The 26,580-nt window shown below is 43.8% G+C and overlaps 2 protein-coding genes across 6 annotated transcripts in view; one reads left to right on the top strand and one right to left on the bottom strand.

Annotated features, from left to right (window-relative positions):
* The window catches only part of NCBP3 (nuclear cap binding subunit 3), a 62,561-nt gene extending 37,870 nt beyond the window's left edge, over window positions 1-24,691 (top strand). The window contains exons 6-13 of one of the 2 annotated variants that reach the window (XM_068270097.1): window positions 4,950-5,056; window positions 6,272-6,380; window positions 7,432-7,531; window positions 7,655-7,752; window positions 10,429-10,681; window positions 19,477-19,625; window positions 20,296-20,466; window positions 24,254-24,691. In XM_068270097.1, coding sequence (XP_068126198.1) covers window positions 4,950-5,056; window positions 6,272-6,380; window positions 7,432-7,531; window positions 7,655-7,752; window positions 10,429-10,681; window positions 19,477-19,625; window positions 20,296-20,466; window positions 24,254-24,489 — 1,223 coding nt within the window. In that variant the 3' untranslated portion in view covers window positions 24,490-24,691. Of the gene's footprint in view, window positions 1-4,949; window positions 5,057-6,271; window positions 6,381-7,431; window positions 7,532-7,654; window positions 7,753-10,410; window positions 10,682-19,476; window positions 19,626-20,295; window positions 20,467-24,253 lie in introns of both variants that reach the window. The other variant, XM_068270096.1, reaches the window with a different exon arrangement.
* The window catches only part of SARM1 (sterile alpha and TIR motif containing 1), an 89,764-nt gene continuing 82,601 nt past the window's right edge, over window positions 19,418-26,580 (bottom strand). For 3 of the 4 annotated variants that reach the window (XM_068270092.1, XM_068270093.1, XM_068270095.1), the window contains one exon: window positions 24,599-24,663. In XM_068270092.1, coding sequence (XP_068126193.1) covers window positions 24,641-24,663 — 23 coding nt within the window. In that variant the 3' untranslated portion in view covers window positions 24,599-24,640. Of the gene's footprint in view, window positions 20,443-24,598; window positions 24,664-26,580 lie in introns of those variants that run through there. The other variant, XM_068270094.1, reaches the window with a different exon arrangement.

Raw genomic sequence — 26,580 nt, 5'->3', positions numbered from 1 at the left:
TACAGGCCCCACAACCAAGTGCACCCTGAGGGGAGGTAAGCGTGAATGGGGACATTGGTCCCCGACGTACAGTATACCTCAAATATGTTACATTTAGGATTGGTAATCCTCCGAGGACTATGGGCGTGGCCTAAGGGACGAGTCCCTCCTCTTCCTGCCTCCTCAGTATATATTCAGTCGCCGAACACGGCGCACCCAGCTCTGACTTGGGCTGTTACTATGGGGGGCAATTTCTGATTTTATTTGGGGTGATGTGTATTATGTATAGCACTATGTAACATATGTATAGCACTCTCTGAGGAAGCCTTTGTGGTGAAATGTGATCTTATTAGGGTCTTTATGTACAGCACGATGCACACTTTCTAGCACTTGTAAATAGCCCCCCCCCCCCCCCCCCCCGTATACAAGGGTGGTACCTAGGATTAGTACTCTTGAGGGGTTAGCTGGGGTGAACTACAGTCTCACAGCAAGCTGTCCACTCTGGTCCATACCACCCTTTGCAGTGTTTATCTCAGTCGATCTATGGGATAGCTACACCCCACTCACACACATTGTGATAGAGTGGAGGGGGATCAGCAAAGACCCCCGTAGTATCTGACTGATTAGTCATATGATGGATTTCACTGCATAAGCAATACTTATAGCGTACTGCCTTTTTAGACTAAATATTTATATATTAGCAGGTATATAGCACCTGACTCTGTACCAATAGGGTTGTCTTATTGACAGTGGTGTTGGAGAGTTGACCAATCCAACCAGTCAATCACCTGTATACTGTTATATACTGAGTACCACATACAGTACAGCACCAGTATCTGTTCATACATAGCACCAGTATATGATTTTTTTTAAACATTTTATTTGGTGTGCATTGGAAGAGGGGTAGTCTTGTATGGCGAGTATATCCCAAACTCTATTTTAACTGTTAAAAGTTGGGGGGTAGTCTTATATGCCGGAATACAGTATACGCTAACTAAAAAGTACACTGCTCCCAGAGTAGCTCCCAGAGTAAAATGTGCTATAAACTCTTACAGTAGGTCGTAGAAATCTGACAAAACTGACTGGTTTTGGACTAGTCAATCTCATGGGGGGTTTCCTGGGTTTTCTTCATTTTCAAAAGCACTTGAACAGCAGGTGCTTGGTTTAACTGCCAGAATAGGGTGTATGAAATCTCCATGAAGATGTGGACTAATCTAAAACCTGTACGTTTCGTCAGGATTCTACTAACTGCTGTAAGTGACAGCAACATATGAGAAAGGTAATTTTATAGCTTATTTTACTCTGGAAGAAATATACTTTGTATGTGTTTATATGTATTTTAAATTCTACAGTTTTTTTCAATCGTGGTCCTTTAACAAGCTATGCATAGTCAATAGGCAAAAATATGAATCTCCACTTTAAATTAGACTATTATCCTGCAGCTTCAGGCAAAATTCAGACAGAAGATTGCTGGAAAGGTGATGAATGATGTGTTTTTTGTTTTTTTTTCTTGGATCACCATATGAAGACATTCATAATCGCTGGCTGGGCAGCATGTTCATTGCTATGTAGAGAGTAGAGTGAAGAGAGGTGGGGGGATAGCTACTATTTGGGGGGGCTCAACCCAACAGATTCTCATCTTTTCAAGATCTGTCCAGTAGGAATGCAAAGCATAGCATAACAACGGGACTGTTGTATGCAATTATATGTTGACTGTATCTAGTTTTAGTGATCAGGGATAGGGGCTTCCCCAAAGGTTTATCACAGTCTTAAAGAGACACTGAAGCGAAAAAAAATATGATATAATGAATTGGTTGTGTACTATGAATAATTACTAGAAGATTAGCAGCAAAGAAAATATTCTCATATTGTTATTTTCAGGTATATAGTGTTTTTTCTAACATTGCATCACTCTATAATATGTCCAGATTACACAACACTCAGCATTCAAAATGAGTCTTTCAGAGCAGTCTGTGAAGTAATAAACTCTCCTCTGGCAGAGGAAAAGTAAACAGTTCAATTACAGTTGAGATAATAAAAGTCAGATAACAGCCCTCTCCACGACCAAGTTGGTCGGAGAGCTTAATATCTTTTTTGCATAGAGATAACAACTGGAGTTTCTCAACTCTTCCTGCACTGGAAACAATTAGACTGATGTATCTGATCTTAGGGCCCATTCACACTTGTGCGTTTTCAGAGCGATTTCAGCTTTGCTGAAAATCGCTAGCGATTTGAAAAACGTGTGCACAATGAAAGTGTATGGAAGTGTTCTCATATAAGCGTTTAGCGATTTGCTGAAACGCAAACGCGTTGCATGCAGCGTTTTCTGAGCGATTCTGGAGCGATTAGCGGTTCAATAAAAGTATTTGAATTGAACTAGAAATCGCAAAACGCTAATCGCTGGGAAAACGCTCTCTATACAGTGAAAAATCGCTAGGAAAAAACGCCAGAAAAACGCTCAGCGTTTTGCGTTAGCGTTTAGCGATTTCTAGTGTGAATGGGCCCTTATTAATGTTTTTTTCTTAGCTGTACTACACATACAAATCATCATATCATCATTTTTTTTTCGCTTCAGTGTCTCTTTAAGACCTGTACATACTTGCAGCTTAAGTTACCTGAAATGATTTGTGCTCTTTGCAGTCATCTTAGCAGAGTACATTCAGGTGATGGCTATTCTCACCATAGTACCTGGCAGCTTGTTCTCACTCGTTCCACCTTCCTATAAAGCAGCACTTGCTGGGTTCTTTGGTTGGCACTTAATAAGCATATTTCATGTGTTTCAATTTTGCATTTTCAATTAATATTCAATTATTCATTATCAAAACATTGCCACCACCATTTTTTTGGGGAGCGGAGGGGGGGGGTCAGGCAATGTTAATTGCATGGTTTTTTGATTTCCCATTGGGTAGTATTGCACATATGCGATGTGCATACAGTATGTGGTAAGAAAGAAATTGCTATGCAGTTTTAAAACGCACATAAACTCGCACAGCAATGTAAATTTTGTGCGGCTCCAACTTTATACACAAATTCACATGCAGTTTCCGTGTGTACGATTCAACTCTGTGCACCCTGACTTAGGCAAAAGCCCAGCAAGGTCCTTCAGCCGGCCTACTATCTGCAAAGTAACCTATAAACACTGCAATCAGTCGTCATTCTGCCACCGTTTTAATAGCCATAGTTCAGCCAAACTATCTAAAGATGAGGAGATACATGGAGATACTGTTTCCTGTCAGCTGATATTACCATAGACATGTGATACAATGGTAACATGAATTAATCCATCTATAGCAGGCAGTATTCCAGTTGCTGCTGCTGCTACTTCCCGAATGTTTCTTCTACAGCTGTCGCTGCTTCAGCCTTTAGGCTAATTTCACACCAGGACGTTGCGTTAGAGGGGGCGTTAAGGTCGCATAACGTCCCCCTAAACGCCTGGTGGTGCTGGATCTGGACGTCAGAGTGAGCCGCGTTGTGCAGCTCACTCTGGCATCAGTGATGCCGTGATGCGCACTCTTGTGCGCATGCGGCATCACGTGGTCCCGCCGGCCAATCGCCGCACAGAGCGGCTGCTCCAGGAAGTAAACACTGCACGTCATAACGTGTAGTGCATATTAATTAGCCATGTGCCTGGCCGCTCTCCACTCCTCCCCAACATTATTGAGCATGTGCAAGCAGTCTAACGCGGCTCAGCCGTGTCCAAAGTACTGCATGCAGTACGTTGTCTTGTGACGCAGCGTTACAATGTAACGCAACGTCCGCACTGTGAACAGCCCCATTGATTTTTCATTACTGTGCGGTGGGCTGCGTTACAGGCTGCTCTAACGTGCGCCTGTAACGTCCCACTGTGAAACCAGCCTTAATGCAACTTCATGGTGGGGGTTTGCCACGTTTTCAGAATTGTCATGTGGTGCAAGGGGGAAACCTTGTTTTAAGCCAGTGTCCCCATGGAGCTGGCTGCCACATTTATTGGGTATCTCTCATCTGTGTTCTTCTAATCTTTGAAACCATGGCAATAATAATGGACCCTTTTTGTGCAATACCTGCAATCAGGTGATGTACTAGTTTCTCACCTAGCATGGATGAAGTGATCATAGCAGGCAAATGCCTCCATTATAAAATGTTTGGTTAGGAACTCTTTGCATGTGTACTTGATAAGAGCGGAATCATAGGTGATCTTTGGCCTGTATAGAGCAAACCACAAGGGAACTGCATTTTACTCCTCAATTTCACACCCTCAGAGAGGGAAAAATGTATATCCCCACTGGCCAGTAAGACCGCACTATTACAATAATTCAGAAGTGAAGATTTAAATTAGTATTAATGCTTATTTGTCTGTCAGTTGCATATTTTTGTTAATTCTGTAAAACTGCGCCATCTCTTTGCCTCCAATGTCCCCCTTTGAGCCTCCTACTGTCCTAGTGACAATCATAATTGCCAGTTTTTCTTACGCAAGAACATTTTCAGCCACCATTTTGAAATTGATATCGCGTCAATCACACAAACTTCCAGGAGGTCCAGACGCTGCATCACAGGTTTGCTTTAAAATGTATAAAATGTTTATGCAGAACTCAGAACTTGCTATATACAGTAGGATAGTATACTGCAGGAAAATTTTATTTTAGAGTTTAAAAAGATTTTTCCTTTTGGTTTTTTTTATCAATTTTATCAAAGGCTTCAAGGTTCTTTTGAAAACATTTGTTTTGACTTGTTCCCACAGAATGGGCATTCATATCGGTGGGTTGTTTGTAAGTCAGGGAATACTTGTACATTTTTTAATTTAGATCCAACAGGATTGCCATCTGTTTCTTTAATGTCACTTACAGGGCCATCAGTGACAGGAAGTAGAATTTCTCCTGTTGAGATACAGACAGCATTAACAAAGGATGCCCTTCCTTGATGTATGCAGAACCAATAATAAAAATGCTGGTGGAGTAAATTATCTGAATTTTTGTTCCCTTCTCTGCTTCTAGACAGATTTAATGACAACAGTTCTGGGGATGAGACTGAAGAAGGTGAGGTAGATGAAGATAATCCTAGTGAACCTGAGGAAGAGCCCAATAAAAACTCCATGAGCACGGTAGGATTTGACAGAGCTGTGGCAGTCAATATATTGAGGGGTAAAAGACATTGATGAATGAAATTCTGTTATGGTAATGTTTAAAGCGTTCTTCCCAGTACTAAGGAGCCTGTTACTCCCAATATAGCATTTATGACAACTGAGGCATGATCAGTTCCTTTAGCCTATAATGTGACAGAAGTGATGGGATCCGGTACTGGAGCTGCAGGCAGTGGAGGACAGCGGCATGGTAGTGATCTGAGCTTATGGGGCTGGAGTATAGTAAGAGCTGTCAGTATAGTAAGATTTGATACTTGTGGCTTCCTCCAGCCCCAATGCACACGTTAGTCCCTCGCCGTCTTCCGCAGTTTGCCGTTCAGACCCGGTAACTGATTCACTTCCGTCAGTCGGGGTCGGACCTCCCTCGCATGCGCAGAAGACCCATACTGACGCAACTGAACCAGTTAACGGGGCTGATTGCGGGTGAATGGGAGGAAGGCGAGGGACTCGCATGTGATTAGGGGCAGGGCTGTGGAGTCGGTACAAAAATCATTCGACTCCTCAGTTTATAAAACTTTTGACTCCAGGTACCCAAAATGGCTCCGACTCCTCGACTCAGACTTCTTAGTCTAATACTTACCAGGGCTGTGAATTTGGCACAAAAATCATCCGGTTCCCGACTCCTCAGTTAATGAAACCTCCGACTTTAGGTACCAAAAATTGTTCCGACTCCTCGACTCAGACACCAACTCTGTCTCCACAGCCCTGCTTACGGTGCTGGAGGAAGCCCCGGGTAAGTATCGAATCTTACTATGCTGATGGCTCTGGTACACTTTAAACTGTCCTGGATTTGGTAAAGCAGAGTTCTTGGAGTAGGAGTGCACATTAAAGTGCAACGAAAAAATGATTGGGCATCCATTCATCAATACTACTATAGTCACAATGATCTGATACAATCCAAGCAGCGACTGCAAGCTTTTGCCACCTGTATTAGCAAATCAGTGTTTGTTTGTAGCTGTGGCTTTTATGCACCCAGAGCAAGGACTTATTTCTGATAAACCTGAGACCATGTGGAATTATAACACCCAGTCATGTACTGTTACAAGGAAAAATGTCATGAATGTTTTCTCACGTCTGCAGTATCCTGTCTGCAGACAGAAGTGGACTGGTCATTTTTACAACTGGTATGTTTAAACTTCTTATCCTGCATGTAGTCTCACAATTCTTTCTGTGCAGATGGATACTCTGTCTCAGGCAGAACAGGATTCTCTAGTGAGAAATGATCTGCGCCCCTCAGTGAAGACATGCAAAGGAAACCAATTGTACATGAGGTTTGCCACAAGAGGTGAGCGATACTAGCACCTGTATACATTTTTTGTTGCTTATTAATGTATCGGATTGGGTACTGTTAATGATTCCGCTCGACAACAATCTATCACTTGTGCTGCTGATCCAAATTTTGGAATGATTCTTTTAGTCTGATCGGATTGCTCATCATTTTCCCTGTTTGGCGTAAATAATCATTTACAATCGCAATGATCAGAAGATGGGATGGTTTATCATTCAGGAAGTCAGATTGCTATTGGGCAGTTTTAGGCTGCCATGGAGATTCATAAGCATTTCTCTGTGTACCAATGTCAGCCAGACTTGCCTTCAAAATGGACCACATCCATATATTTGTGGAATTGCAGTGACTTAAAGTGACACTGAAGCGCAATAAAACTTATGATATAATGAATTGTATGTGTAGTACGGATAATGAATAGAACATTAGTAGCAAAGAAGAGTCCTCATATTTTTATGTTCAGTTATATAGGGTTTTTTTTTTTGTAACAATACATCATTCTCTAATATTTGCAGTTTACATATTACACTGTATTTTGAATGATGAAACAGAGCAGAGCTAATGTCCTGGCAGTTGATTTTTAAATAAACAAGAAACAGTGAAAGATAAGTTGTGATAAGTGCTTCAGAAATAGCACTGTAGCCACCCAACTTCAGTCATAGAAGCTCTTTTGCTTAGATAACTGAAGTTTTTTTTTTTAACTCTTCCTGTACTGGAAACAATGAGACTTATATCTGTGGTACTTGTGTTTCTTAGCTGTACTACATATACAAATCATTGTCATAAGTTGATTTTCACTTTGGATTCCCTTTACATAAAACCAGCACCACAGAGATGGTCTGGATTGCTTGGAGACAATGGATGAGCCTTCTCTGGGTGACCATTTTCCAGTGTGCATTATGGCATGGCCTCATTTATGAGAATTTTTTATTCTAGTGATGACTTTGCCATAAGCCGCAGTTATTAATGGTATTTATGCTCATCTACTTAGAGAATTATTTTTCACCTCTGTGATGGAAGCTGTTTAATTAGAATTGGCTTGCTTTCCTAGATGATAAGAAAGAGCTTGGAGCAGCGAGAAGAAGTCAGTACTACATGAAGTATGGCAATCCAAACTATGGGGGCATGAAGGGAATCCTCAGCAATTCATGGTAAAATGTTATCTCAGCCTGCTCACCCAGCCTTGTCTGTGATCTGCAGCTTTGGCTTGTACACACAGACAGTTTGAGGAATAACATCAGGTGGTTCTTGTGCTCACGTTTTCTTGTATACAGGAAGAGACGGTACAATTCTCGCCGTGTACAGAGAGATGTCACCAAGAAGAGAACCTTTATTGGAGATGATACTCCTGCGTATCAGCCCCTTCATTCAGGTAACAGAACTGCAATTAATTATATACATCTGTGGTACTCAGAGAGTCTAGGGCCCATATGCAATTCTCTTTTTCTCTCGAGTTATCTCCTAGGAGATCATTTTCATATTCTATTTAAAATTACTTTTAAGCATTTTACAATTGGAAAAGTACACAAACGTGGGTGAAATTTTTTTATCGTTATTTTGAGTATTTTCTTACTTTCCTTTCAGGGAATGCTTTTGTGAAGAATAAAGGAACACTGAGAGTCTCCCATGTGGACCACTATAAAACATTTTTTTTTACTACCTACTGTTAGGGCTAATTCACACTTCAAGAGCTTTTCTTAGTGCTTTGTGATTTTAAAAGCTCTTGCTAATGTTATCCTATGTGGTTGTACTCACTGGAGCGATGTGATTTTAGAAAAATACCCCATAGCAATAGCATTAGCAAAAAGATTTTGAAATCCTTAGCGCTTAAAGAGGAGCTGTCAGCCATACTATCTCAGGAAAAAAACAACAATACAACAAATACTTGCTCTACTTACATAACAGATGTATTGCACTGTCCACGTTATGATTCCTGTGAATTCTATAAAGGAAAAGTAGAGAATCCTATTCTAGACAGTTTCCATATTTACTGTCGCTATTTTGAAGCCAGTCGTGATGTAATATCCACCCTTAGTCTCCTCTGCCTGATTTGCCCACCCTTCACTATTGAAAGTGCATTGTTTCAGCCTAAGACATTTTGGCCAATCAGAGAGGAACAGAGGTGTGGGAGGGGAAACCAGGAGGGAAAGAGGCTTCAGCCAATCAGGCTGCATTAGTTAAGCCTGAGGGAAGGTAGTGAAGCAAAAAAAAGACACCAGCATGCCCTGCAACCAAATGTACCAAATAAGTCATGTAAATTGAGGAATGATCGTTTATCAACAAGAAAAGTAATAGTGATTTTAACCACTTTACCCCCGCCTGTACGAATTTCTCCGTCCCTTTTTCCATCCTTTAACCCCCAGGGACGGAGAAATCCGTACTTTCCGCGCTCCTGCCGCTGCCCCCGCTCCTGCTCGCTCTAGCGCCCACTCCCACGGGTAAACACGCCGCCCGCCGCTCGCCCAGAGATCAATGAACGGGAAAATCCATTTCCGTTCGTTGATCTAAGCCTCGCAATGATCCGCTGCTTTTCCGCTAAGCAGCGCGATCATTGTGAAAAAAAAAAACGTACCCAGTCTCCTAGTACTTCCGGACGCTTGGAGGTCGCATTAAACAAAAAGTTACTGTTGCCATCTTGTGGCCAAATAGTAAAACCACACCCTAAACATTTTTCACATACAAATGAATTACTTATACACAAAAAATTAACTCATTACCTCCCACACTCCCCATTTTTTTATTTTTTTTGTAATTAAAAAAATTTTTAAAAAAAATTACAATTAAAAAAAAATACATAAATAGTTACCTTAGGGACTGAACTTTTTCAATATTTGTCAGGAGGGTACAACACTGTTACTTTATAAACTATGGGCTTGTAATTAGGGATGGACGCAAAACTGAAAAAAATGCACCTTTATTTCCAAATAAAATATTGGCGCCAAACATTGTGATAGGGACATAATTTAAACCGTTTTATAACCGGGACAAAAGGGCAAATTTCATGGGTTTTAATTACAGTAGCATGCATTATTTAAAAACTATAATGGCCGAAAACTGAAAAATTATTTTTTTTCCCACATTTTTCCTATTTTCCCATTAAAACACATTTAGAATAAAATTCTTGCCATAATGTCCCACCTAAAGAAAGCCTAATTGGTGACGGAAAAAACAAGATATAGTTCATTTCATTGTGATAAGTAATGATAAAGTTATAGACGAATGAATGGAAGGAGCGCTGAAAGGTGAAAATTGCTCTGGTGCTCAGGGGGTAAAACTCCTCAGTGGTGAAGTGGTTACCTTTGAATTGCCTGATTAGCATCCTTATTACTTGTTTACCAGATAAAAATAAATAATTGATTTTATGCCCGACAGTTACTGTTTAAAAAGCTCTTGCAGTGTGAACCACCCCTTAGTGATAGGGACTTATAAATGTATAGTGCATTTTACTCTGGGAGAAATGAATGTTGTGTTTACATTTTTAATTTTAAGGTGGTCCTTTAACTCTTTAGCAGCCAGTTTTTTTAGAGGCTTGCAAGTGCTCCAGGCCATTTTTTTGGCATATTTTTTTTTTTTTCTTTGTTACAATTTCTTTGCTTCTAATTAGCACTTCTGTAATGTGTGTTTATGGCCACTTGTCACTAGGGGCAATGTCAGACAACGACAGAGTACTTTTATATTTACTCCTGTTAGAGAGAGATCAAAGCATTCCACGAATTTACATCGCAACAAGATTGTGAAAGCAAAACGCTCACTTTGTAAGGAGATATGTCTATAGTAAATCTGCCTTTAGTGTGTTAGGCAGTAGCACCTTTACTGTTGATGCTGGAGTACCACTTTAAAGTGTTCTCCCCTATGCCTGCACACATAGCAGGGCCATGCTTTATTCTGATGATACCACCAGATCGGCCACAGATGGTGAAAGGTTATGATGCATGGCAGTGTTCTCCATGTGTTTTTGATTACTGGGATACAGTATATGGCCATTGGCCTTTGTGGTTGCTGATGGGTTGAATATTTGCCTGATATGTAGGTCTGGTGAATGTTCCAGAGGAGCCAATAGAAGAGGAGGAGGAGGAAGAGGATATGGATGAGGATGATCGAGTTGTTGTGGAATACAGAGATGAACTGCAAGCCTTTAAACGAGAGAGGGAGGGGGCCCGGCGCTCTGCAGCCAGCACTTCAGACTCTGATGAAATGGACTATGACTTAGAGCTGAAAATGATTTCAACACCCTCACCGAAAAAAAGCATGAAGATGACCATGTATGCAGACGAGGTAGAATCGCAACTGAAGACCATACGGTAAGAACCTTCATGGTGTTTGTAGCTGGAGCTTACTACTGGGTGGCATTCAGGCATTAGTAGAAAGTGCAATTTTCTTAGACAACTGGAGAAAGGTTACAATTGAAGAAAACTTGCCTAAAAGAAAATAAGTTCAGATTGTGACAGTATTACTACATGCATAGTAAAAGGGCCTGCCTAATCCATCTCTTCAGGTATATTCAGTGTGTTAAACCACCCGTGCCACAGTTCTTGGTAAGATTTAATGAAGGTTGAGATGACAGTTGAGGAGTCGGAGCAGTTTTTTGGGTACCTGGAATCGCATGCGGTGGTTCATAAACTGAAGAGTCGGATGATGTTTGTACCCACTCCATATCCTTGCAAGGGCTGTGGAGTCAGTCGGAGCAATTTGGGGTATCTGGAGTCTGAGTTGATGGTTTCATAAACTGAGGAGTTGGAGTTGAATAATTTTTGTACTTACTCCACAGCCCTGTGTGTGGCTAGCATTACTTAACCTTGACGACCAGCTAACGCTGATTGGCGTAAACTGGTCGTCTGCGGGTTTCCATGGAAACGAGCGGCCTTTCCATGTCCGTTCATGGAGGGTGTCTCCGTGAACAGCCGGAGAGCCGCCGATCGCGGCTCGCCGGCAAAATGTAAACACGCGGGAAAGAAATCCCCGCTGTTTACATCATACGGCGCTGCTGCGCAGCAGCGCCGTAAGGCAGATTGGCGATCCCCGGCCTCTGATTGGCCGGGGATCGCTGGCATATGATAGGCTGAAGCCTATCCTTCAATGCGCAGGACGGATATCCGTCCTGCGCAGCCCAGGAAGGAAGAGGTAGGGAGGGAGCACAGAAAACGATGCGGAGGGGGGCTTTGAAGAGCCCCCCCCCGCAAAGCGCAGCAAGCTGGCGGAGATCAGACACCTGCCAGCAGGACATCCCCCTAGTGGGGAAAAAAGGGGGGGGAAGTCTGATCACCCTGGCATAATACTGATCTATGCTGCGGGCTGGAGAGCCCACGCAGCACAGATCAGGCAAATCACCCCTGGTCGGCAAGTGGTTAAAGGGAAGGTTCAGGGACTGTTTAAAAAAAATAAAAATCCGCATCCACTTACCTGGGGCTTCCTCCAGCCCGTGGCAGGCAGGAGGTGCCCTCGGCGCCGCTCCGCAGGCTGCCGGTGGTCTCCGGTGGCCGACCTGGCCAGGCCGGCGGCCAGGTCGGGCTCCTTTCGCGTTCCAAAATGCGCCTCACGGCGGCGCGCTGACGTCATCGGACGTCCTCCGGGCTTTACTGCGCAGGCTCAGAACTACTGAGCCTGCGCAGTAAAGCCCGGAGGACGTCCGATGACGTCAGCGCGTCGCCGTGAGGCGGAGCGGAGCCGAGGGCACCTCCTGCCTGCCACGGGCTGGAGAAAGCCCCAGGTAAGTGGATGCGGATTTTTATTTTTTTTTTAAACAGTCCCTGAACCTTCCCTTTAAAGGATACCACAACTGAAATGTGACATAATGAGATAGATATGTGTATGTATAGTGCCTAGCACACAAATAACTCTGCTGTGTTCCTTTTTTTTTCTTTCTCTCTCTGAAAGAGTTAAATATCAGGTATGTAAGTGGCTGACTCAGTCCTGACTCAGACAGGAAGTGACTACAGTGTGACCCTCACTGATAAGAAATTCCTCTTTTTATCTCTTTCTTGCTCTCAGAAGCCATTTTCTGCTAGGAAAGTATTTTATAGGTGGAATTTCTTATCAGGGAGGGTCACACTGTAGTCACTTCCTGTCTGAGTCAGGACTGAGTCAGCCACTTACATACCTGATATTTAACTCTTTCAGGCACAGAAAGAAAAAAAGGAACACAGCATAGGTATTTGTGTGCTAGGCACTGTACATACACATGTCTATCTCAACATGTCACATGTCAGTTGTGGTATCCTTTAAGAAAGCCTAAAGATTATCACTGTTAAATCAAATTTGAAGTGTAAAAAAAAAGTTAAATACTCTTCACTGCAAGACCCCAATGCTGTAGGGACCAAGCTGATCTGATCTGTGCCTATGAAAAAGGGAAGATAAGGCCAGGGACGACAGAGCAGTTTCGCGAGTGAGAAGGAACAGAATAATGGACTCTGCCTCCAATTGTCTAACATACCAGATCATTAAGCTACCTCAGGGGACTCATGTACACCCTAAGGGCCCATTCACACTTAAAATCGAAAAAAAAAAATTTGCGCAAGTGATTTTACTGCGATTAGCACGGTTAAAATCACTGTAAACCTCCGTGATACAGATCGATCGCCATCAGTGCTTTATTAAGCATTGTGCCGCGTTCCTTCCAGAATTGCTGCAAAATGCTGCAGGTTACACGGTTTGCGATTGGCGCTAGTTGCTCGCGATCTGTGCCAATCTCGGCAGTGAGATCATTGCCATAGGGTTAGAATAGCACTAACGCTTTTTAAAAGTGCTAGCACTTCGTCAATTACCGTAGTGAGAACGGGCCCTTAAAGAGGAATTCCAGTGAAAATAATGTAAATAAAAAAGTGCTTCATTTTTACAATAATTATGTATACCGGTAAGTGATTTCGTCAGTTTTTGCCCATTGTAAAATCTTTTAAATCATAGATTTACATTCTGTCATTTATCACATGGTGACATATTTACTGTTGGCAGGTGATGTAGCTGATGCATGCTTTTTTGGCAGTTGGAAACAGCTGCAAACAGCTATTTCCTACAATGCACAATCACAGAGGTGCCTGGCTCTTCTACTGACCACATATGCTATTGCTCCGTTGCTATTGCATGATGAAGCGGGATCAATCCTGCGAAGCGCGTTGCATATTTGGAGTTCATAAATAAAATATATTGACTGTCTTTACTACAGTCGTTGTGTGTCTACTTGGAGGAGGTAAGTCCACCACTACCTCCTCTATTTACCAAGAATTTGGTTTTAAGCTCATTTAGCTTCCTTTTATCCTTTTGGCGCCTCTGTTCTCCTGCATAATATTGAGTCCACCCTGGGTGGAGGGTTAAACCCCCTTTTTTCTCATCTACAAAGAGCGACTTCTTATTCCTGAGTGGGGTCAGGAAAATCTCCCCACCTGCCTTTACAGTGGTTGCCTAATGGTAACCCTGGTTTGTGAGTATTAATATTTACTCTATTTAATAACCATTTACCAGTACATATTACACTATTGGGGCTCTTGGTGTTTCTTGTTTTTATTTCCCACAATGCAGCAAAGTTCACAGACAGGAAACTGCCAAGAGTACGTACTTTTCTTGTGGGAGGGGTTTCACCACAATATCAGTAATACAGCGCCCCCTGAGGGTCTGTTTGTGAAAAGGAATAGATTTCTCATGTAAAAGGGGGTATCAGCTACTCATTGGGAAAAAAGTTCAATTCTTGGTCGGAGTTTCTCTTTAATTGTTGGCTGAGGCTTCCTCAACTTGGCCACCTTTCATCCCACAGCCTGCCCAGAATGCAGTGCCTTCTAGTCTTTGCTTTAGGGAACACAACTGCACCACAAAGTACTCTCCCTCCCATCAGCCTTTCAGCTCTCTCAGGTCTGGCATGCTAACCACCCTTTAGCTAGATGCACTACAGTAGACAAGAGCTCCATGGTGTGTTTTTTTCCATATGAAGTCTTTTATCTATGGGGCAAGGGGAGTTCCCTGTGAGGATAGACATCAGATATGCACCTAAAAATCCTCATCTTTCCACTCCACTGGAAGTTCCTGTGCTTCACGGTAAAGGTCAGGCACTTCCAATTTGATAGACATCCGCCCATCATGAGTTTTCATGAAGGTGATGTCTACAGTCATAGTACTACTACACTTTTGTGTGACCACTAGGATTCCATACCTTGACAAACTTCTCCTCAAAGTCCCCACATGGAATGCTACTCTAGAATACTTTTGGCTAACTGTAGACATGACAATTTTAGGGTCATCAAAAATACTTATTTATTCAGGTTTTGGGGTTATAATCAACATCCAGACCACAATTGTATCCCTAACCTCAGACAAAATTGCCTCCTTACAGGAGCGGATGACCTATTTCCAGAGGAACACGCTACACTTCTTCTGGTCCTGTCTGTGGTGTGTGGTGTAGAAGTTGTTACATTTGCTCATTTCCGCTACTGTCACCTTCAAGCAATAAGTTCTGCCTTTCTGAAAAAATCCAGCAAGTTCTTTGTTTCTGAAAAAATCCATTCATTGCCTGGAGTGCTCAATAATGTTATGCGCTACACCAAGAGTCAAGTTTTGACTAGTCTCCGCTGATACTCAAATACCAGGTCTAATATGATTAGGCTCATCAGACTCTTGCCACATTGGCCACCTTCAGAAAGACAGATGCCCTCTTTGTCATCTTTTCTGAGGCTAGAAAAGGCCTTGGCACATCTCTGACCTGTCATCAGTTGGATACAAGGCATTATTAGGGATGGTTGATGTTATTGATCCAAGGCATCTGTTCATCACAAGCCCACAACCCTTACAAATATACAGTAGCTCAAGACAATTTACATGGCCTCTGTGTCACCCCACTGGAAACTCAGTCTGCCGGTACCTTGGGTGTGGTGTTCATAGATTACCAGGGAGGAACCAGAAGTCTGGGTGTAATGAAGGAAGCGGCAAGAACCAATACCCTACGCAGTATTCCCCAACCCTGTCCTCAAGGCCCACCAATCGTGCATGTTTTAGGTAATCAGCTCTGCTGAGACACTAATTAACTCACCTGTGCATGTTTGTGGTTTTCTGCAAAATGTACTGTTGGTGGGCATTGAGGACAGGGTAGTGGATCTCTGCCCTACAGTGTACACTTCCGAAGTGTGGAGAACCACATGGCACATTACTAAAGATGGTCAGTGAGATGCTAATGATTCTGCTTGAATGCAGCTTTGAATTTGGCCAATCAAATGAACTTTTTGCCATTTTTTTATTTGCCCAAATCCAGGCTGCACAAAACTGTAGTTATTAGCTTATTATCAGCTCTGGTTCCCTTTAATGCACCACTGATGCACTGGAAGCAAAGGAGGAAAGAAACCTGTGCACACTACAGGAAAAAACAGAACTGTACATTTTCCAGATTCAGATAAGCCACCCCACTCTATTCTCCCTGGCATTCAGGTTTCCCAGGATTTCTTTGCCCAAAAAGTGGTTAAATTTTCAAGCATTTTTTTTTTTAAATATTGATTTCAATGCAAAAAAGAAAAGCTTTGCCGCCAGATGTTGACACCGCATGAACCTGACGTCTTCAGCACAATGATCATTGAGGGAGAAGCAAATCCGCTGAGGGACAAGAAAACACTGGGGAAGCTATCGGAGGTACACAACGAGGGGGACACACACACACACACACACACACACACACACACACACACACACACACACACACACACACACACACACACACACACACACACACACACACACACACACACACACACACACACACACACACACACCATGTCTCCCTCGTGTGTGTGTGTGTGTGTGATGCAGGGTGTGCATTTGAAGCTAAGCTTCCATTCAGGGCAGTTTGTAGGCAAGGGTGTAAAAATTCCGCCACCCATCCCTAACATCGTCAATCCGCATCCCGGTGCTTGTGGATGGTAGGTGGAGCGGTTCGCACTTCTCATAAGAACTGACCTAATCGCCGCTTTATAAAGTCTCATGGGAATCGCAACTTTGAAAAAAACAGGACTGTTGACCTGTGATACAAAAATCATCTGACTCCTCAGTTTATGAAACCACTGACTCCAGGTACCCAAAAATTGCTCCGACTCAGACACCACAGCCCTGGAAAAAAAAAAATTTGCAACTTTCCAGGGAGGGTGACCTTTAAATAACACAAAGTTGCTGCTTCTTGTAGGCAAAATTGTGTAAAGAGAAACGTGGAAATAGAGCGCTCTATGGTGCATTAAGCATTTTATTCAGAAAAAGTACCGTATATACTCGGATACAAGTCGACCCCGTGTATAAGTCGACCCCCAAATTTGATCCCCAAAAGCTGGTATTTTTCAAAGTCTCAAGTATAAGTCTGCCTAGGAAAGTTGATGGCTGCAGGTGGGGACTAGGAGGGGTTACTGGTTTTGCACTTGGGGTCCAGGAGAAGTAATGTCTGCACTTAGGGAACAGGAGAAGTTAATGGCTGTAGTGCATAAAACTCTGCAGCCATTAACTCCTCCTGGTCCCCAGGTGCTGCTTCAGCTTTTCACATATGCAGAGCGGATATATGCACATATCTAGGCATCGAGTACTATGGGCAGTTTTCCCTACAAACTCCCCCTCCCAGCAGCTGCGGTGCCTTCCGCTCTCTCCCCCGGGTGGCCCCCTCGCCTCTGCTGCCCCCCCCCCCCCACCCCCCAGTGTTTTGTGAAAACAATGTAGCAGAGCTGTCATACGTTACCTATTCCTTTTTAACTGCAAACCTCCCCTCCCAGCCGCTATGGTGCCTTCCGCTCTCTCCCCCGGGTGGCTGCCTCTCTTCCCCGTGTTCAGTGACAACAGTGTAGCAGAGCTGACATACGCTACCTAATCCACCGCTGCGCGCTGTGTCCTTTGATCTCCTCCTCGTTCATGCCGGCGAGCATACTATAGCGCCTCTCCCGCTTCCAGTACCATGTGACATCGGGAGTCACATGGTACTGAAGCGGGAGAGACGCTATAGTATGCTCGCCTGCATGAACGAGGAGGAGATCAAAGGACACAGCGCGCAGTGGTGGATTAGGTAGCGTATGTCAGCTCTGCTACACTGTTGTAACTGAACACGGGGGAGAGAGGCGGCCACCAGGGGAGAGAGCGGAAGGCACCATAGCGGTTGGGAGGGGAGGTTTGTAGGTAAAACTGGCAACAGTTATGATTAGGAGGAGACAGGAAGGAGGGAGAGCTAGAGAGGGGGCAGTGCAGTGTAGCCTAATGAGGAGAATGTGGCACCCCAACCCTGGCTATAAGTTTGGAAATTTAGGTCTGACGCGACTATAAGTTGACCCCCCCACTTTTACATTGTGAGTCAGTCCTAAATTTCTCGCTGAACGGAATATTGTGGCTGCCGTATTTATTTCCTTTAAAACAATCCCAGTTACCTGGTATCCTGCTGATCTCTCTGGCTGCCATAGTGTCTGACTCACACACCTAAAACAAGCATGTAGCGGACTTTAGTGGGAACCACCAATCTGCATGCTTGTTCAGGGTCTGTAGGCAAGAGCATTAGCGACAGAGGCCCAGCATTGCATTGTTTAAAAGGAAATAAATGTCACCTTCCATATCCCTCTCCATTCAGGTGTGCTTTAATGATCAGTGACCAAGTAAGCTGATTCTGCTACATAGATCCATAGCAAATAATGACCACTCCCAGAAACCAAGTTAGGGTACTTGTACTTCAAGCGGACCCAAACCAAACATTTTTTTAATTAAAAATATTTAGTTGCACCACTCTGACACAAAGATAAATAAACACTCCTTCAAGCCTGTGAGCATTTCAGTGCATGCTTTTCACCCTTCTCTTTGCATAACTAGGGTTATACAGGTGGCAGCCATTAGCAATTCCTCCTTTGCTGGACACCACCTACTCTACCAGTTTGCCGGATTATTTTCCGGCAAAATGAAAGGAAGGGAGGGGTTTCTCCAATAAATGTAAAATATTTTATATTTGTCATCATGCAGCTGAAAAAAGGCTGCTATTTATTATTATAATTTAGAAAATAGATTTTATTTCTGAAATCTTTTATTTTTAATTTGGGTCCACTTTAATTTGTTTCTAGAATTTGTTTAAATAGTACCTGAAGTGACATGATGTAAGCCTGCGTATGTACAGCCCCAAGCCTAATTAGAAGTACGGTACTGTAGGTGTTAATATTTTATACAAATGGAACCTCTTCTGTGCCGTATCCAGCATTGTTATAGAGGAAGTGATTTATGGTAGTTCAGCAATGTCCCCAGTGTCCGGCACCGGTGGGGATTGCCTGATGCTGGATACATGTGCTTGCCGGTTGCTCGAGGCTGAAAACCCGTGCAGCATAAAATACTTACTGAGCCTCCAGCGCTGTCTTCTGGCCGTCCTGCAGCTCCTAGCAGCTTTCTAGGCATCCTCTGTGTACTGCTCCTGGAATGTCACCTGGCTGGCGTCGGGTCATGTGACATGTGCGCTGGAGGCTCTGCTTTATGTCCTGCAAACCACCTAAAAAATTAAAAAAAAACAAAGCACAGTCCCTATTATCTCCTCAAGCATGCCAGTTAGTTGAGACTTCCAGTTGCCTGAGTTCCGGAAAACGGGGACTTTGCGTCTTCACTTCCACAGAGAAACCCCCTTTAGTTGAAAAGTATGCAGTAAATGCCTCACAGTGCATGCTGAGCTAATGATCCTATAAAAGGAAATGACCTTACTCTCATGACTAACCACCTATACTTCTGCCTGGGGACACCTTCTGTTTCTTTTGGTTATATTGGTTTAATTGTATTGTTTGTCAGATTGTCCTTCCCTCTCCCACCCTGTCCCTTGAGGCTCTATAGGAATGAAGTGGTTACATCCTTGAGCCCTTCCCAGTCCTTTACCCAACCCTCTCTTCCCACTACCCCTTATTTGGAACTATGGGCTTTATTGCTCTGTAAGGATTGTTCCTTTGCTACCGTAGCACTGATGCATGCATGGGGATTTGGTGATATTCTGATGACCTTGTTGTTAATTCTTTTCTTATACCCAAGAAACACCCTTCAAACTAAAATGAAATAACCACAAATGACATCATTTTACTTTTATTTCCTTTATGTTGCCATATTTTATGAAGTAATTCCTTTTTATTTTATTTTTTTTTTTGTACAGACACTCCATGAGGGCAGAGCCAGCAAGCAGCGTGAAAAACCGCATTGGAAGTAAATCTCATTCTGAGAAGCCCACCGACGTTCGACTATTATTGGAGGAGAAGAGACAGAGCACGTCAAGCAGGCCGTCAGCAACGGCAGCAAAATCAGGTATCCAAGAGAATGATATTCTACAACAGGCTTCACTGGAAAGGGGAAGTATTACTCTACTCTGGCTGTCCTTGCATCAGTGATGACATGGAGTGTGGTGCAGTACAGAGGGTGACTGGAAGATGTCACCTGACATTGGGGCACATCTGACATCAGGGTGTCCAACATTACGGCACAAGACCCAGATCTATCATCAGGGAAGCCCATTGAAGGATATCTGAGGTGACGATGTTGGATAAAAGTATTTACCTATTTAGTTGTCTAAAATTGATAGCATGCGGACTGCATCCTCCTTTACCCTCCATGATTGCCTACTACGCCTGAGAAAACTGTCCGGACCAGGCCCTTACCATTTTCTGGGTCACCACGATTGTCCTGTAAGTAGTAAATTGCAATAATCGGCGCACCTGTGCAGTTTGGAAGCTCTCTGCCACTTAATACTTTTATCCATCATTGTCCCCTCGGATTATTTAGAGTAAGGGGAAGAATTACACATTTCAACCGAACCTACATTGCCAAATTGACCAGTGTTCAAGTGATGTCATCTACACAACATATTTTTGTACTATACAGAGAAAAACAGAAAGCAGTTTTTATTCTGGGTAGTTTTGATAGAATTCTTATATCTAAGGGTGACTTAATAACATCTGAGGATTTTCCACATGCGCAGATGTCCGGCAGAGGCTTGGAAAAAGACAGCATTCACCAGAAACCAGGAAAGTGTCCAGTCACGTCCCCCCACCGCGCAGAGAACCCGTCTCTGATGTACACAGTCGGCTGGGTTTGCCAAAACAGACGGAAGGAAAAGGCCTTTATTCTGACAGCAAGGAAAAGAAAACAGGTCAGTTGCACCAAGAAAGCATAACCTTTTATTTTACTTTATCATCAATGGGCTCTATTCTCAAAGACTTCCCGCATGCGGTAAAGTACACGCAGGAAGTTTGCGACCAAAACACCGTCAAGTTGACATTATCAAAATGTCCCGCATGCGGAAAAAATGCGGCAAAAGCGCGGGATTCATGCGGAAAAATTTCCGCAAAAGTCGGTATGTTTCGCAATAAAAAATCAATTCTCAAAAATGTTCAGGCGCATCATTTCGTCGTTATTTACCAATTTTTTTTATCACCTACAAGTAGTAGGTGAAATATTCCGCATCCCATTGACTTTAATGAAGTCTGGAGGCTTAAAGAGAGTCTGAAGCAAGAATAAATCTCGCTTCAGACCTCATAGATAGCAGGGGCATGTGTGCCCCTGCTAAAATGCCGCTATCCCGCGGCTTAACGGGGGTCCCTGATCCCCCAAATCCCCTCCGTGCAGCAGGGGAGCGTTTCCGCATTGGGGCAGGGCTAACCGCCGCAGCCCTGCCTCCCGCGCACCTATCAAACGAGTACCTCCGCCTCTCCCCCGCCCCTCTCAGTCTTCCTTCACTGGGAGAGGCGGTGATGCGCGTCTGATAGACGCGCTGAGAGGCAGGGCTGCAGCCGTTAGCCCTGCCTCCAGGAAGAGCAAAATTTACGACCAAGTTGGTCGTTGATTTTGCAGGGGGGGGTTTGGGGGTGAAGGGAGCCCCGTTTAGCCGCGGGGATAGCGGCGTTTTAGCAGGGGCACACATGCCCCTGTTAACTATGAGCTCTGAAGCGAGATTTATTCTCGCTTCAGAGTCTCTTTAAGGGCTGTGCTTGCTGGACTTAAATTTTTTTGTTTTAAACACTTTTTCATGCGACCTTTTTACCGCATGATTCCCGCATAAGTAATAATAGCTGTTTCCGCATCTTTTTTCCCGCATGCGGAAAATATTAGTGAATGTGGAAAAAATGCGGAGTTTACCGCTGGCGGAAATATAGCGGTAAAATTTTGCGGTATTTTTGCCTCTTAGTAAATAGAGCCCAATGCCTTTAAAGGGTTGGTGTACTTCATCATTTCTTTTGTGTCAAACTTAAGCTTAAAGGGACACTTAAGTCAAACAAAAAAAATGAATTTTACTCACCTGGGGCTTCCAATAGCCCCCTGCAGCTGTCCGGTGCCCTCGCCGTCTCCCTCCAATCCTCCTGGCCCCGCCGGCAGCCACTTCCTGTTTCGGTGACAGGAGCTGACAGGCTGGGGACGCGAGTGATTCTTCACGTTCCCAGACACATTAGCACCCTCTATGCTGCTATATGATATATGCTATAGCAGCATAGATGGCGCTATTGTGGCCAGAAATGCGAAGAATCACTCGCGTCCCCATCCTGTCAGCTTCTGTCACCGAAACAGGAAGTGGCTGCCGGTGGGGCCAGGAGGATCGGAGGGAGACAGCGAGGGCACCGGACAGCTGCAGGGGGTTATTGGAAGCCCCAGGTGAGTAAAACTCTTTTTTTTTTTTTTTTTTTTTTGACTTAAGTGTCCCTTTAAAGAGGAACTATAACATAATGAAAAACAGTGCTTAATTTTTACAATTTATAAATGATTTAGTCAGTGTTTGCTTAGTGTAAAATCTTTCCTCTCCCTGATTTACATTCTGACATTTATCACATGGCGGCATTTTTCCTGCTGGCAGGCGATTTCTGTGGCAGGAGATGATGCATTTTTGGCAGTTGGAAACAGCTGTTATTTCCCACAATGCAACAAGGCTCCCACAATGTGATGTCAGCACCAGGGGTTTCACCACAATATCAGCCACACAGAGCCCTCTGATGTTAAAGAAAGGGAAAACATTTCTCATAAGAAAGGGGGTATCTAAAACTGATTGGGATGAAGTTCAGTCATTGGTTACAGTTTCTCTTTAAATCAGAAATGAACTTGGCAAATACAATCGGTTCCCAAATAGGGCAGACTGTATTATAATCTCACCAATTTTTACGGCAGAAATCCACTTCAGAGGATTCCCTTATAGGGGCATGACTGAAGCACAAGGCTGGGTGGTGCTGCAGTAGTGTCTGAAACAAGCATGCCGCTAAGCTTGTCATATTTTTGTCATAAACGCCTGATCTGCATATCATGTCAGGATCTACGGCTACAAGTATTAGAGGGAGAGAATCAGCAGGATAGCCTGGCAACTGGTATTGTTTAAAAGGGGGAAAAAATATGGCAGTCTCCATAGTCATCTGGCTTCAGGTTACCTTTAAAGGACAACTGAAGTAAGACTTATATGGATGGATCAGCTAGTTTTGGCACAGTGCTGCACCAATCGTTTGGGTGCTGCCATAGTCCACAATGAGAATTACAATAATAGCGGCACTCGGTGACTAATTTGGGCTCTAGTGATTGCCGAAGCTCAAATTAGGAAAAAAAAAATGAATAGCCAGTGCACAAATTACATGTGCCTTCCCCAACTTCCCAAGCTGTGGTAACTCCGAGGGGAGTAGTATTTAACACGGCTACAAGTTCCAGCAGGAGTGAGACATTTTTCAGCTTCACCCTGTGCCCAAATGTAGCTGCAGCCATTTTTAATGCATGCTATATGGAGGTTGTCCTGCTGATCCTCTGCCTCTAAACCCTGAACAAGCACGCAGATCAGATGTTTGACTCAGGTTTTACTGGATTTTCTGCATGCTTGTTTCAGCCGAGTGATTCAGACACTACTGATGCATTTAAGGTCAGCAGGGCTGCCAGGCAACTGGTATTGTGTAAAAGGAAATAAATATGGCAGCCTCCATATCCTTCTCACTTAAGGTGTCCTTTAAGTTCTGCTGTAAGTTATCCTAACAATCACTGTTTTGGCATGTGTATGGAACAGTAGCATCCTTTGTATTTTCCAGTGAGTTGCAGAGAAGTTCACTGCATCTTTCAACCAGCTGGTCCAGTCTGTCTCCCATTGTCCAATTCTTACCAGCCCACAATACAGTTTTTATGTAGATGCCTTGTGGACTGGGACTTTAAAGTGGACCTGAACTCTTGCACAGGACAGAAGGAAAACATAGAAAAATGCACCCTTTATGAATTTAGAGAGATTAGCCTAATTCCCCGTCATTTGTGTCTAATCACAAGCTGTAATCCGTTCTCTCCCCTGTGTCACATGACTGCCTTTAGCAGAGATGGCAGATAAGCCATTTGAAAGCACAGGCTGATAACAATATGTCTGCTTCCATGAATCAGGAAGCCGAAACACTGCAGATTTATTTTAGGATTTGTATCAGCTGTAACAAAGAAATGTTGTTTTGTTTAAAGGTCATTATGCTGTTGTGTATTTTTTTTAGAACAGAGAGGGCATTCTGAGTTTAGGTCCTCTTTAATGTGCTAGGAAGTCCAGTAGACAACACTGTAGTAGTCAGAGTAGAGATGCAAATAAGTCCAGGTTATTTGCTGATTGCATGCTGATTATTTGCATCTTGGAATTGGGCTAATCAGATCCAGCAGGAAGTGCATTTATTTGATTAGCCTGATTCCAATGGCATCAAATTTGCATACAATCCAGAAGTATTTGCTGATTGGCCATCTCCATCACATGCCAGCAGTAGAAAGAGAGCAATTTATAACACTGCAGAGGAGAAAGGCAGTTTATATATCATTATTGTATTCATTACTATATTAGCGTATATTATTATTGTATTCTGGATGCGACCTGTTTTCTGAGAAATATGCAATAGAATACCATTTTCAGCCATCCCTGACACAAAACTTTAACGGTACGCTTATTTTCCCTATGCCAGGGAGCCTATGGAACCGCCTGGGAACAATACCAAAAGAGAAGGAGCGCGCAGCAGAGAAAGAAGGAAAAGGCAGCTTAGCCCCGGAAGAGGAAGACTCTGTGCTGCAGCAAGCCTGGGGAGCCTTAATAAAGGAGAAAGAACAGATCCGACAAAAGAAGAGCCGCCTGGACAACCTCCCGTCCTTACAAATCGAAATCAGCCGGGAGAGTAGTTCTGGGTCAGACACGGACTCCTGATAATAGACTTGCAAACCTTTTTGGACAATGGCTTCCAGTAGCATGGCAGCATCCTAACATTGACAATGTGCCGCCCCTGCCTTCCACACAGCAATTGTTTTATACTAACGTTGAGACACCATTAGTGGTCGCAGTGATCTCAGCAAGCCTCTCAGAAATTCATGTGTTGGGTTCCTGGGAATTAAACAACATGTATTGGTTATCATGAGTGGTTTTCTTTTTATATATCTTCTGTAAACTTACTGTGAATTAGGATAAAACTGATGTTTTTTTCAAAAAAAATGCCTTTTTTTTTTTTTTTTTTTAACCTTTTTAATCATCAAGCAAACATGGCTTACATGCAATTGTTGCCTAAGGGCCTGTTTCCACTACACGCAGATTCTGCATGCAGAAAACTGACTCCAATGAATGCCTATGGGAAATCTGCATCAGAAAAATCGCGTTCAGTGGAAACGGGCCCATAGACATGCATTGGAGTCAGTTTTCTGCATGCAGAATCTGCGTGTAGTGGAAATGGGCCCTAAGGGAACTCTCTGCAGCAAGGGTTAAGTGGAAGGCTATTGGGATGTGAAAAGAATTTGCAGCTCTATTGGACAGTTTGCTGTTCTTAAAGGGAACCTAAACTGAGAAGGATATGGATTTTTCCTTTTAAAATAATACCGGTTGCCTGACTCCTTTGCTGATCCTGTGTCTCGAATACTTTTAGCCACAGCCCCTGAACAAGCATGCAGATCAGGTGCTCTGACTGAAGTCAGACTGTATTAGCTGCATGCTTGTTTCAGGTGTGTGATTCAGCCACTACTGCCAACAAAGATCAACAGGGCTGACAAGCACCTGGTATTGTTTAAAAGGAAACATCCATATCCATATCCCTCTCCATTAAGGTTCCCTTTAAAGGGTTACTTAAGACAACTTAAAAAAATAAGTTAAACTTACCTGGGACTTCTTGCAGCCCTTTGGAGTAATCCTATGCCTACATCTAAGTCCCTCCATCGAGCAACGGCGTCCCCCCGCTAAGCTGGCCGGTCGTCTGCTATTGCGCATAGGCAGCTCCGAGTCGTACGCACCCTTATTGTGCTGCCGATTTCTGCGTACACGATCCCAGCCACGGGAGCACAGTGAGGAGGCATGTGGCTGGCCATCCTTGCACGGGGTCGCCGGTGCTTGCCAAGGTACTCGGACTGCCGTCTTGGGCACAGGAGGACTCCAGAGGGCTGCTGCAAGAAGCCCCAGGTAAGTTAAACTAATTTTTTTTTTTTTAGGATTACCTTAGATTTCCGTTTAAGGGAACCAGAAGCCCCAGAAAGAAGATTTTTATACATACCTGGGGATTCCTCCAGCCCCATACGCACGGATCGCTCCTACGCCGCCCTCCTCCGCTTCCTGTATCCGGCAGCACCGGGTCCCGTAGTTTCGGCCAGTCGGCGGCAGCACGCGGACAATTGTCCGCATCACGGGCTCCCGGCATACCCGTACGTGTGCAGCTGCATACTGCGCAGCCACACGCCTAAGGGTATGGAGGGAGCCCCTGCTCATGCGGACATTTGGCCGCGTCCGCCGGAAGTGACTGGACCCGGTACCGGCGATCCAGGAAGCGGAGGATGGCGGCGTGGGAGCGATGCAGGCTTATGGGGCTGGAAGAAGCCCCAGCTATGTATAAAATCTTTTTTTCTTTTTAGGATTCCGGCATCTCTGATTCCCTTTAAAGACAAAGTAGGTTGGGTCAAAGTTTCAGTCCAACTGTGTTGATACAGGCGCACTCCTGGAAAACTGATTAATATACTGTTGAAGTTATAGAAGTAGACTGTTTCATTGGCACAAGGTTTTATGTTTGTCCAGGCTAGTGAGTCACATCCTTGCCAGGTTACTGCCCAGATCAGCAGTTGACATCACCACTTCCTGTTTCAAGCAGCCTGGCAGTTGTACTGATCGTCTGTTTTTCATGCGTTCTAAATCTCTTCTCCAGAAGAGTATCCAAATCAGGAGTTCTGGCTCCATTGCTTACAGATGTATGACTTGGCTACTGAAACAAAATGCCAACATGGCAGGAAGCGTTTGTTAAATCCTATGTTTAGGGAATTTGTTTAAGCC

This window comes from Hyperolius riggenbachi, chromosome 2 (assembly GCF_040937935.1).
Source record: "Hyperolius riggenbachi isolate aHypRig1 chromosome 2, aHypRig1.pri, whole genome shotgun sequence".
NCBI classification, from domain to species: domain Eukaryota; kingdom Metazoa; phylum Chordata; class Amphibia; order Anura; family Hyperoliidae; genus Hyperolius; species Hyperolius riggenbachi.
Note: the sequence above shows the minus strand (reverse complement) of the source record. Positions and strands in the feature narration are given on the sequence as shown.